The 13,670-nt window shown below is 41.1% G+C and overlaps 1 protein-coding gene across 3 annotated transcripts in view; it reads left to right on the forward strand.

The window, feature by feature from the left end:
* The first annotated feature begins 1,778 nt into the window (after positions 1-1,778).
* Positions 1,779-13,670, forward strand: part of RBPJ (recombination signal binding protein for immunoglobulin kappa J region) — a 57,645-nt gene continuing 45,753 nt past the window's right edge. The window contains exon 1 of one of the 3 annotated variants that reach the window (XM_021554435.3): positions 1,779-1,805. In XM_021554435.3, coding sequence (XP_021410110.1) covers positions 1,786-1,805 — 20 coding nt within the window. In that variant the 5' untranslated portion in view covers positions 1,779-1,785. Of the gene's footprint in view, positions 1,806-2,069; positions 2,137-2,419; positions 10,911-13,670 lie in introns of those variants that run through there. The other 2 variants (XM_085577764.1, XM_085577763.1) reach the window with 2 other exon arrangements.

The raw sequence follows: 13,670 nt of genomic DNA on the forward strand, positions 1-13,670 counted from the left end.
ACTACAATGGTTTCTATGATTATTAATTCTTCTAAATAATATACCTGCTCCAGTATCCAATTAATCTGATTATTAACCAAAGTGCCTTCATTGTCAATTATTAAAAGAGACCAGACACTGCAGATTATTGTGTGCTATATTTTTAGATTTTCCAGTTTGATTCAAAACACACTAAAAGAGGGGCCCCACAAAATAACCATCTAGAGACAGTCCATGGCAAACATCCAGAAACTATTCTTAACGGAATGGAGTTAGCATGAGCTGAGATAATTCTTTAGCCTTGGGAGAAGAGAAGGAAAAAAAAAAAAAAAAAAAAAAAAAGAGAGAGAGATGTTTTTAGGAAGAGATTTCCAAACGGATTACGAGTTGCTCTTTGCAAACAATATAGATTTCCAGTATGCATTGTGTTTTTGCCGAGAACTGTGCGCACAAGGGAGCCAATCAAAGTCCTCTTGTATCTAATGAGTAGGGGGAAATCATGATGGGGAAAGTCCCTTAATGACAGGAGACAATAGCTGTTTGTACAGTGACACGTACAGAAAACTTTGTCACTAAGGAATCTCTTGAAACGTGTTTTTATTTATCTGAGACATTATTCATTCAATTAGCATAAGCAGTGAAGCGCATATGTGGGCAAGAAATCTGAAATCTTATTCGTGGGACTACTGAAATGTTATTTTTCCCCGTAATTTGGAAGACAGCAGACGTAGAGCTAACATAGTAAAAAAGATGTGGGCTTTGGAACCTCAACAATCTTTAATCAATGTAGCATTTGTCCCGGAGTTAGACTGACGTGTTATACTAAACACAGACGAAGTTGAAACAGACAGAAGGCTTAATGTAAAAGGATTGTTTTTCAAACTTAGTCTCCTAATGGACAATCACACCCGCGCCCCGAAGGGTGCTGTTACATGAATCCAGAACAGGGATCGTGTTTTTCTGTGGTCTTTATCACACGTGGAGCACAGCCCGTGCGGCAGATCGCTCGTGTCCCCGTGCCCGCACTCGGCCGCCTGTGGCCACGGGGCTCGCTCAGCTGGCTGGGACCCTGCCAGACCCCGCTGCTTCTGTTTGCTAAACAAACGCATCTTACGCACTTCAGATGGGGATGAAAACAAAGTTATGAAACCGGGTTTCTCATGTAAAACTGACTTCTACAAAAAAAAAAAAAAAAAGATGTTAACAATTCCACGCGAGGAACCCGAGAGGTCTTCCTAAGAGCTGAGGCTCCAAACCGCAGCCCCCCGCCCTTTATTCACCGTCAGACGAAGAGCTCCCCGCGCCCCGTGCCCAGCCCCGCCCCACGGGCCCCTCAGCACGTGCCGCGCCCGCGGGCAGCACGAGGCGCGCGGCCCCGCGCGCTCGCCCCGCGGGGGGCGCGGCTGCAGGCGGCGGCGGCCGCGGGCCGGTCCCCGCGCGCCAGCGGCGGCCCCGCCCCCCGCCCCGCCCCGAATGGCTCCTCCCCCTCCGCCCCTCCTCGCGCCGGCGGGGGCGGGACGCGCGAGCGGGCAGAGGGAATCCCTCGGTTTCCCCGGAGCGCGCTCCGCTCTCGCGAGACCTGCGCCGCTGTCCGCCTGCCGGCCGGCGGCGCACTCTCGCGAGAGCGGCGCGGTTCCCACGCCCGGGCTGTTGTGTCTGAGGGAGCAGCCCGGGCGCTGAGTGGGCGGCGCGCACCGCCCCCCCCCCGCCCCGCGCGTGTCTCGCGGGCCCGCGCACGCGCGCTCTGGGCCGTGGGGAGGGGGGCGCTCTCGCGAGAGTAGGAGTTTTGGCGAGAGTTTGTGGAAGATGGCGCCTGTTGTGACAGGGTGAGTGCGGGGCGTTCGCGGCGCCCGCCGGAGCCGCCGCCGCCCGCGGCTGCCGGGGCGAGACCGCGCCGCGCCCTCCCGCTCGCTCCTCGGCCGCCGCTCGAGCAACGGGGCACTGCCCTCCGGACGGCCCGCGGGCGGGCCCTGCGGCGCAAACCTCGTGGGGCTGGGGTCCCGCCGGGTGGGCGCACGGAGGAGGCGCCCCGGGCGCCGGCCCGGCAGCGGCCGCGCTCTCCGGCCGCCCCGCGGCGCGGCAGTCCCGGCGCGGCTGGGCGCTCACTTTGCTCTCGTTCTCTCCGGCACGGACGCGCCGGTCGGGACTCCGTGCAGGGTCAGTGCTCATCCCGGCTGCTTCGGAGCGGGTCCCGCTCTGAGGGGTCCCAGGGGAGCGGCGGAGCCCAGCTGGGAGCAGACCTGGGGCTGGCACGGGCTCTTCTCCCTTCTCGCTCGCCCTGGCTCGTCCCGCCGTAGGCGTGGGTCCTCCAGGCTCCCCCGGCTACGGACGGGGAGCGCTCGGACAAAGGCGTTTGCTGCTGCGGCTGGAAGTTGAGCGCGGTGCCCAGCGCCCCTCGCACGGCAGGGCCGGCCGGGGCCCGGCCCGGCGCTGTCACTGCCGGCGGAGCGCGCCGGGCGCGCCGGGCGCGGGCGGCTCTCCGCCCCTGCTAGCGGGACACCCGTGCCGTCGGGCTGGGCGACCGAGGTTCCCTTTCTCTCCTCTCTGCACACCATTCCCAGGGCTTTGTTGAGTTTTAGCTGCCTTCCTTCAAATGCTGGGCTGCAAGGAAGGGTAGCAGCCTCCCTACGCCACTAAGCCACGCTGGATCATAATGAATGGTAGTCTCCATCCCTTTCAACCGCACTGGGTAATACTTAATCATGGCTAGCCAGCTGCAGCATGTGTCACTGTAATAAGTGACACTCTCTTAGCCACCTACAGCTGATGAATAATAACAGATCCACTGCTGGTATACAGTGTGCAATCACACCTGCAGTGTCACATTGCACGTTGCCATCCTTGCCACATCTTGATTGCTGCTGCTGCTGCTTTTTTTAAGTGCTGTATCCTTAATATTGCACTACGCTGAGCAAGTGTGACCTCCCTCTATGTGTTGAGGGAAGAGACAGGAGAAGAGCAGGCTGTATCTGTACTCCACCTGTTCCAAATGAAATTTTGTCTCGTTAAAGTATTTCTAGGACTTTCTAAAACGCCGAACTTATTTTAAGATTTCACAGTGTCTGTGACCTTCTGTCTTCCCTGTGGGATTACATTGTCTACAGCATTGGCTCTGTGGTTAGAGAGCAACAGCCTGCTTGGGGGTGGGGTGGAGTTGGTGGTTGATGCTTTTGTTCTTGTGGAGAAGGTAGCATTATGGTATTTTGTTGTTTTGATTAGCTGCAGTAGTGTTTCCAATTCCTCACTCTTGTTTGTCAAAAAATAAATTGAAGCTTTTACTTGATTTCTTTCCTGAAGAAGGTGTCTTGTGGCTGATACAAAATTTCCCAATTAAATGTTCTTTAGGGAAGCTAATCTTGTTTGTAAAAGATTCCTGGATTGTACTAGTTTAGAGGCTAGACTTGAAAGAAGGGAACAAATGCTTTTAAAGTTTGCTATAACTATTAGCCTGTGCTCCACTTAGTAATTAAGTTTTTCTATGTTTCTATTAGTTTACTCATCTGAATATTTGGACTCCATTTCCTTTTGTTTATTGATCATTACAGGATTGTCAGAAGTGATGTCATGTTTGTGACATTAGTTTTATCCTTTTCAGATGTGTGTTAAAATGTTGACAAAACAACTGTGGATTATTTTAAAAACAGTGATCAAATAATCAGAACAGTAGAAAAAATGCCATTTTAATGAGAGTTAAATAATTGTTTGTAGTTTGGGATTTTATGCTACCTTTATTGTTTAAGCCCCTAAGTCAAATAATTATCTGGAAAAATAATTTTGTTTTCTTATTGTTAAATATTTCCAGTGTAGGTAAAATGAAATATGCTACCTTTTGTTGATGTTGTAGTTATATTATATGAAGGAGCCTGTTTTTTAATTGTTTTTATTAAATTACCTGTTTTTGGAATGTGGTTCTGATGCTGAGTTGTCTGTGTGTATTAGAATTAAAAATTGATGATTCTGCAGTAGGTGGTTTTTTTTTTTTTTCAAAATAGTATAAGAAGTTTTCGTTCTGGGCTGTTCTGTAAAAACTTACTTGGACGGGGGGAAAAAAGTGTTTTAAAAAGCAATAACTAAAGAATGTAATATGCAAATCCTGTACTGTGTTTGACTAGGCATCACATGGGCACTCAAACTTATAGCTCTTTTGCAGTCAGTGTTACTTGAATGAAAAAAGTTGTTTTGTTTTTCTTTCTTGTGAAAACTATGTGCCTAAGCTTAAGTTATGGTACATAGGTTTATGCAGTGTTGGAATGCAATAGCAGGAATTTCCTGCAGCACTTTTGGGGGGCAGTCAGAGTGTGTTCGTGCTTTGTTGTTGGCAGCATGTGGCACGCTCGTGCTGCTGCCTCACAGGAGCCTTCTGATGAAACTTGTGCATATGTACAGTGTGACAAGCCAAACTGCACAGTGTCAAAACCAGATACAGTGAGAAAGTAAACAGAAACATCAGACAAGTAACTTAAAAGGAATTACTATTCACAACTACTGTTTAAAAGAAGTGGATAATTTATGGCTGGGATTATAGGATAGTATTTTTTGGGTTTTGTGAAGTATTTTTGGTTTTGGTTGTGTACAATTTAGGGAAATAGCATTTTAAGATGACAAAATTAATGAACATGCTTCTTTATTATATTGTGAGCGCAAGCCACTTGTTTTTAAATAATTGCTATACTGCAAAAACACCTGTAGGCATCCATTAGCTTGAATATTTCTCTGCTAGGTCTAATAAAGCCATAGGTCAAAGAAAATCTCTAGTGCTATGAAACTAATTTTATAATTTTACAGTGACATAAAGTATGGAATGGTATCTTCTTAGTAGCCTGGGACAACCTGATCTTAGAAATACTGGAAGTGAACTCAGAAATAACAGATGGAAATTATAAATAGTAGACATTGTTTTAAGTACTCAATTACCAGTTAAAATCTCTGTAACAGCAGTATACAATATAGCATTTGGATTATTTTTCAAACAGGTTGAGAAGCCTTGGAAAAGCCAAAAATAGTTTGAGTAGGCTTATTGCTGGTATGATGCTGGTTTTCCATAGGCACTGTACAGTAGAAAATTGTTTTAGTCACATTTCTAAGTAACAAGCTGTTCAAGTTCCATGTCTGAATTAGTCATCCTGGAGTTCAGCGGTTATGAGGGGTTTCCTGAACCAGAATGCTTAATGATTTAAGGGTAAGGGAAGACCTAGGAGGTGTGTGATGGCACAGGAGAATATTTGGTATGAGTGCCGTGACTTTTTGTATAGTAGTATAGATGTGACAGCCATCTGGTGATTTTGTTTCTTTGTTTTTAATGAGAAATATGAAAAAAACCCCAATTGTAGGAGGTTTTTGAAAGAGAATGCTGCTTCTTGGAGATCTCCCAACCACAAGGGCAAGAGAAAAGAAGTTCAGAGGTGAAAATACAACAATTCACCAGAACTTTAACCTCATCTACAGCCTGATTAATAATTTTAGAATAAGGGCCTTGACCAGTGAGGGTATTGAAATAGAGAGTGAAGTGGATGCTGCTCAAGAAGTGAGATGAGGAAGGGCTTTTGTGACCTGGCTGTAGCCTAAAAATGCTATCAAGAGAGAAATGTCCTTAAGGATCAGACTCCTGTGGTCATGTGATAAAACTTCAGATAGTGGAGGGGTATCTTAGTAATGTGATGGGCATTGCTAGAATCTCTAGAGCAAGTTATTTCTAGGACCTATAAAGAACCTAGGTTTGAAAGCTAATGCTTAGTTAAGTTCAGGACTTGCAGTAGTGGAAAGGAAACTGAAGCAATGGTGGAATGAATAAGACCAGTGTGTTGTCTGTGCTGAGGCTGAGCTGATAGTGAGGCATCAGTGTAGGGAAAGAGAGACTCAAGCTGGGGTGTTGACTTGGACAAACACAAGAGATAGGGAGTAGAAAGAATATTTCTGATTGATGGCAGGTCGTTCATGGTTGAATTTGAATCATGGCCCTGGATAGAATGCAGACAAATGGAAAGGGATGCAAGACCAAAGCCTATGAAGTGATTCATAAAATAATACAGGTGAATGAGGAGGCTCCTCGAGAAGGAAAGATTGAAAGAACAGAGTGATAAGGGGTGAATCATGAGAACAACAATGCCAAGGGAATGAAGGAGAGTTATTTCTGGAAAAGAAGCATTGCTGGTAGACTTGGGTGGTTGACAGGTCAAGGAAGATAACAATTATGTATTGATTCTGAGCCTCATCATAGGGTTAGGCTGCAAGAGGTGTCAGAATGGTTTCAGTGACGTTTATGGAGTGGAAACAGGATGATGTAGGCTATAGGACTAGCATTCATGGATGGGTTCTTCAGGCTACGGTTTTTACTGTCACTGAGGATTTTAACAATGCTTATTAAGATTTGAGTAGTATAACTACACCTATTGTATTGTGATGAGTGTTAAAGATTGGGAAAAACTCGTTCACAGTCAAATGAGTAGATGGTTTTGTGTGACTAACATTTTAAATCGTTATCAAGCAGCAAGAGCTGTCAAGTCAGACTATTGGGAAATCCTTGTGAGCACTATATTCTTGAAAGAGTCTTCTGAAATGCTGGCAAATACTCGTTTTAACCTTTTAACCTTCTACTTTCAGTAGAAGCAATTTTATGGAGTTAAGGTCTTAATTTTGATTTTATTTGCTTTTGCTGTTCACTATATTAAGTAGCTCTTTGTTGTTTGACTTATTCTGCTTGATACAGAGCACAAAGAAAGTTTGAAAATAATCTTTCTATAGCTTCATTTCTCCAGAAATAATCTGTAGACTATTGTATTTGGTATAGTATGTGTGTGCTTGTTACAGCCATTTAAAAGGCAGTATCATTTGCTGATATCTCTTTGCAAAAATAGTTCTCTTTTAAGTATTGTTCCGTACTATGAATTGCATAATGATAATGGGTTTGTGTTCTTTCCTCTGACTTGCTAATTTCTATTTTGCAGTCATAATTTATTTTAGGACTATATTTTATAATTTAGAACTCCAATTTCTGTGTTTAAAAAAACTGAAAATAAGAGCAAGTAGCCTGTAGGTGTGTATAAAATCTTTCTAAAAGACTTGTGGTGCCTTCACAGGTAAAGATTTTGAGGAAAGGTTTTATAGTTTTAAAGGTTTTATATATTCATTGCTGGTGAAGATTGCAGTTAAGGTGCAATGCATACCTGTTCTGTGCTATGTTTGGTTTTAGATAAACTTGAAAAGATAGGTTGGCATTTGAATTTTTAAAGTACAGATTTAATACAAATAAGTATTCTCTTATGCAGTTTGTTAGAATCTCTCTTGGGATGAATTATGTAGCTTATGCACAGTATTAGTTTGACATTTGGGGACGAAATCATGCTGGCAGAATTCTGAAGTTTCAGGACATCAATTTTCTGTGTTCGTAATACTTGCAACCCTAAATTCTCTGGATGTTAATTGCAAGCACATTATTAACTGAACTATATGGCACTAATGTGCTGAAATACTGCCTCCCAAGAGCATTTCACAGGGAAGGTGTATTTTAGGTGTTTTTTTTTTAAATTTGTTATTTCAATGTTTCTAAAAATTGAGCAATTATGAGTATTGGCTTTGATGGAATTACTTATTTTCTTCTTTTGTGTTTAGGTGAAAAGAAGAAAAAGGTAAATGTCACTAGCTGTATTGAAATCCTAATTCTGTAGGTAAATGTCACTAGCTGTATTGAAATCCTAATTCTGTTGACAAAAGTGGACATACCTTTTAATTCTATAGTATTTCAAGGCAGTTTTATAATTATAAATTAGAGTCTCAATCTCAGTGAACTTCTATTATTTTTATGTAGAAATGCTTATAGCATTATAATGTTATACACTTCATCCTTACTTTGAACATAATCACATTAATTAACAAGATTATACGAAGTAAGGAAATAATATAGAATTATGGTTATTTTTGTAATGTAAAAACTCAGAGAAGGAAACAGCTAATACACTTCATTGAAGAGGAAATTATTAATAGAAGCAGCTTCCATATCCCTATATTCTTACTGAGCCTTGGAAAAATAAGGGCTAAACGTAGAGTTTCTCATTTCCTGGTGTGCTACTTATGTGGTGTTCTTTACTTGTATTTTGTGGTTGCTACCTTTTACAAAAAAAATTAAGCAACTTTTTTGCTTAATTTTGCAACTTTTTTGCAAACTCCTTCTTTGTCACTATTTCTATGTCACTTCACAGCCGTTTTTCAGAGCCTATTTATACTGTTAAAAATAATTTAATTTTCTAAAAAATACTTCATGCTCTTGAACTGCACTTTAGTTATCCAGATGGTGACATATGGCTGTGTATCTTCTTGCTCTTGTGCTTGTAAATGTATAAACTACATATTTGTGGTGGTAAATCTTTTACCAAGAAAGAAAAGAATGTAAGGGTTTCAGTATGTACAGTGTGAGAAGTCTCTTGATTAAGCTTGCAGATTTGGATTCTTACAATAGACAGACTATTATCATATATATAATACTATATATGTATTAAAAATACATATAAAATATAAAATGGAGATTAAGATAAAAACTAATTTTTTTAGTTTTTTTTAAGCTTGACTGATCTGTAAGATTTTATTATAAGGTATAATTGTTATAATGTTTTACTGTTTGATTAATAAAATATTTTAGTGAATGGCATGCTGCTGGGACATTATTTGTTCTCTCTAAAATAGCCTGAACACTTCAGCCAACAACACATGTCTTGAGGAACCTTGTGAAGCTCTTTTTTGAGCATGTCATTTTATGTAGATGAGTCTTGAAACATTCGTGTTGAATTGAAGAACATATTTCCATAGTTAAGAGAAGCCCTTCAGAGTGATCTTGGCTAGTTAGAGGGCTGGGCAATCACCAGATGTGAAATTTAACAAGGACAAGTACCAGTGATGGGGCAGTTGTGGATGTGCATAGGCTGGGGCAGGGGGGCTCAAGAGGGACCTGGGGGTCCTGGTTGACAGAAAGTCGAACATCAGTCAGCAGTGCCCTGGCAGTGCCCTGGCAGCCAGGAGCGCTGAGGTTGTCCTGGGGTCCATCAGGCACAGCATCTCCAGCCAGGCAGGGCAGGGGATTGTCCTGCTCTGCTCTGCACTGTGCAGCCTCACTCAAGTGCTGGGGGCACTTCTGGGTACCACAGTGTAAGAGAGATGTAGAGCTCCTAGAGAGCATCCAGAGGAGCACCATGAAGATGCTGAAGGATCTAGAGGGGAAGTTATACGAGGAATGACTGAGATCAGCTGTCTTATTCAGCCTGGAGGAGACCTCATCATAGCCTAGAGCTTTCTCACGGAAGGAAGCAGAGAGGCAGACATGATCTCTTCTCTGGTGACCAGTGACAGCATGCAAGGGAACAGGCTGAATTTATGTCAGGAGAGGTTTAGGTTGGATATTAGGAAAACACTCCCCAGGGACATGGTCACAGCACTGAGCCTGACAGAGTTCAAGAAGCATCTGGACAATGCTTTCAAGGCACATGGTGTGTATCTGGGGGTGTCCTGCACAGGGCCAGGAATTTGGCTTGATGATCCTGATGGATCCCTTCCAATTTAGGATGTTTTGTGAGTCTGTGATTCTAAAGTTGTTTACATGCTTCACTTGGAAAACATGAAGACCTTAGCGTGGTTGTGGTTATGGTATAACTTTTCTTCATTTGTTTCTTATTCAGGAGCAAGAGTTTATCTCCATTTTGTTGTACTGAATGACTAGCTTGTATGCAGTGGTATTTCATCAGTGCATTGAAAATCCAGAACACTTTGTCAAATGAGCAGCAAGCTGTATTGGCAACTAATCATTTTTAATTGTTCTGTGTGAGAATCATACCTGGTTCTTAATTTAATTTTTCTACTTCTCATAGGTTAGATTAAAATGTCTATACTAGAATGGATCCTAGTTGGTGTTTCAGTTATTAATCTAATTTCTTATAGTTATTTGAGTAGAGGAATAAATACCTAAATGTTTTCCTTTGAATACAGACAAATATCGACATTCTTCTGAATGTGCCAGAAAAAAAGTCTTTCTGCTTTTATTCTTGGTAACATTGCTTGGTCTGTGGGATGTTTCACTGCACTTTGTTTTTTTTCAAAGCCATACTTGTGGCATATTTTTAGTGTGTGGTGTTTTGGGAGATTACCAGGAAAAGTTGGTATTGAAATGAAACTTGATCAGGCTGCTGTGAAATTCAGAATTTTCCAAGCCTAAAGAGAGAATTGAATTGTGCAAAATACTGGTCCCTAATTTTTGCCGAACTGTAGAAACTGCATGGAATAAAATATACTCTTCAGAAAATATCCTGCTTCCTTTTCCTGGCAGCTCTTATTTTTACACTGTAATGTAATTTTGTCTGGGAGCAGTGGCAAAGGATCTTGCAGGCAGTGCTTGTAAGTTGCAAATTGTGGATTAGGAACTACCAGTGTAGAAAATAAGGTTAGAGTTGTTTGTTTAGCAGAAGAATTTGTGAAACTAAGCTTTTATCAGTTATGGATTACAGAGGAGGTTGTCTTGGTAAGGGGTGTTACTGCTTTTGGTGGTGACCTTACATAAAGGGAACTTTAACATTAAGGTCTAGAGTTTTGAAGGTGCTTGTGCACACTCTTGGGTTTATGCCCTTGTGGAAGAGTTCTAAGGCCAGGCAGAATAAATAATAATTAGCCGTACTCAGTTATTGTTGTTGTCCAGCCGTCTGCGTAAAAGCTCCTCATGTCCTGAACATGAAAAAACAAGCACAAAACCCCAGTGCCTGCCAAGGTCAAACAGAGTCTGTGGAGAGGTGGAAATAGAATTACTGTCTCCAGCCTCTGTTCTTGTACTTGGTGTAGTTATGGGCTGTTTGCTGGGTTTTGACAGGTGACATCATGTTGTCTCTCCCACATGCGGCCATGAAAGCTGGTCAGGAGAAATCAGACTTCCTTAGGTTTTTCATCTGCATAAGAGAAAGGTATGGTAAATAAGACTTAAGTGACTGTATTCGTCATTAATGTGTTTTGGTTATAGTGGGCAATATTAGAGTGGGCACTAGAGAGATGCTGCTCTTACTGAGGCAGATGCCATGGTTAGGGCATCACCAGTATATAAACGTGCCATGTAATAAAATGAAGTGGTGCTACAGTGTGCTGTTGCCATATCTTTATACTGTGGGGGAAATTATTCTGTATAGGTACTTATTTTCAAAATGAAAATATTTCATTACTTTCCAAATCTGCCACCCAGCTCTGGTTTCAGTGGTGAGTGTCAGAATTCAGAAAAGAAAAGGCTTTGGTGAGAGACTGCAGTTATTCTGCATGTGTGTGCTTCTTTTCATGCTTTATTTTGTTGTAGATATACAGTAACAACTAGTAAAATCCTCAAAAATGTAATATCTTCCAGAATTTATGGGGATATATCAGAACTATTTTGGATATGTCTTTTTGTCCAAGTATTTTTTTGGCCAAATTCTTTTCTTCTGCTGTTCAGTTCTTCTTTGTCAGCATTGAGTCGTGGGGTATTGTTGGTTTGGTGTAGTTTGGATTGGTTTTTTTGTTTGGTTTGGTTGTTGGTTTGGGTTTTGTTTGTGTTTTTGTTTGTGAGGGTTTTTGTTTGTTTTTTTAATTTTCCTTTTGCATTCCATTTTTTTATTTACTGTTGTGTGGTTGATGCTGCTTTTGATTTATTTTGTATGTGTGCATTACATATTTCTCACAATAAGTCATGGAGTGCAGTTAATCAAAATAACTATTTGGGGTAAGGATTCCTCTTTGAAAGAGGCTTGTAAGTACTCTTGATGTATTGTGACAAACTGTTGTAGTCAGCACAGATGATACTGAGATGGAATTCTGATCACAGTATAAAAGCTCAAGGGATCTTTGTATAAATACTAAATTTACAAGAGTACCTTCCTCTGTTAATTGTTTTGCTGTTGATGATGGAGGTAACGAGTCTCTTAGTTTGTCTGTTAGAGTGATAGAAGAATGTGTTAAGTAGAGAGGAAAAAAACCAGGCAGTTCTCTAGAGCTAAAGCAAATTTCTTGCTCTAAGAGTCATCTAAAGCAGGAAAGGTATGAAAATTTATCCTGATAATCTGTTCTAATTAATAATACAGCTATTGGCCAGACTCATGTTCAGTTTTGATAATACAGTAAATAAAATAAGTGTTCCCGATACTTACGTTGAGATAGCAGCACTTTCAAAATACCAAGAACTGTGTTAAAACAAACGTGAGAACTATGCCAAAACAAACGTCAGAACTTTTCTGCTTTTTTTTCTTTTTTTATTTGCAATGGGCAAAATACCTGTATTTCACAACAGTTAGCAGGCAAAACAAAGGAGTCATTATGAAACAAGGTTTAAAAAAGGTTTTACTGAGTTTTACTCCCAGTCAGCTTGTTGAAGTGATAAATTGTACTTCAGATGATAGCAAAGGAAAAGTAGACCAGGCCTTTACAGTCAATTGTGATTGTTAAAGACTCCTAGAAAATACAGGGCAGCTCTTGTGTACAGGTTCCGTTGTGCTACAAGGGTAGCAGTCCATCTTTTTGACTTGCTGCATCTGCATGTAGCTTTTGAGACTGCAGTAAACAGAAGGTGACCTCAGAAGATATGCTTAAGGTACCTCTCCAGACAGAGTATAAAGCCAGTCCTTATGTGAACATTCCTTGAATGTAGCCTGAATTTCCATATGGAAATAAAATAGAGAAGAAGAAAAGCTCTGGGCATATCCCTTGCTTTTCTAATGTTTCTGGGTTCCATGTTTTTTCTGAAAAAAAAAAAAAATATTAACTTTTTTTTGATTGTTAAATACTTAGTAAATAATCAGAAAAACTGAACTGACTTTCCTGTCTAATGTCTCACCATATTGCTGGATGGCACTTAAGAGTTAGCAGTAGACTGGTTAGACTTGTCAGTTTGCATAGTCACAAAAGTAGTATTGCATCAGGTTAAATTTAAAAGTTTATCTTTTTCAGTTTGACTAGTTCTTTAAAAAAGACTGAACCATAAGCAACAGACATGTTTGCCAGAAGGTATTAGGAAGTGATGAATATTATATCTGTAGAGCTAAGAGACTTCTTCACTTACTGAAAATTTTCCTCTGTCCTTAGGATTCAAATTGTGGATATCATTGGAAATACTCAGCAGATATTGCTGGTGACACTTCTGATATTTTCTTTGTTGTGTTCAGTACTGTCCTGCTTAATGGCCCTGATCGCAGAAGAGTTTTTTCAGTAGTGATATTAGATTTTTAAGAACAAAAATACTATTCTACCATTGCACAAATTGCATTCCTAGCTAATATTCTGCTTCCTCTTGTTACATTATAAAGCATACTGAAATAACAGAGGGTATTGTGTTAGCTTAGTCATTTTCAGTTGTGTCCTCTCCTGAGTATTGTGAGCAGCCCTCAATTAGCTTTGCTTCTGGATTTCATTTTTTTCCTCCCTCTCTTTAATTATTTTAATGGAGTAACACACCAGAATACTTTCCCTGGTTTTGTTGGTTTTTTTTGTTTGGTGTGGGTTTTTTTGTTGTTGTTGTTGTTTTGTTTGTTCGTTTGTTTTTTTGTTTGGTGGCTTTTATTATGTTTGTTTGTTTTGTGAAGTTTCTGTGTAAGCCCCGTTCTCTTTGTTCCTGGGCAATCCAAATCCTTAGGTTTGTCCAGAGGAGTACTTTCAGACTGCTTCCCAACAGTGTTGTTCCTTTTTCCCCCCTAAATTTTGCTGTTATT

This window comes from Lonchura striata, chromosome 4 (genome assembly GCF_050655825.1).
Source record: "Lonchura striata isolate lonStrDom1 chromosome 4, ASM5065582v1, whole genome shotgun sequence".
Taxonomy (NCBI): domain Eukaryota; kingdom Metazoa; phylum Chordata; class Aves; order Passeriformes; family Estrildidae; genus Lonchura; species Lonchura striata.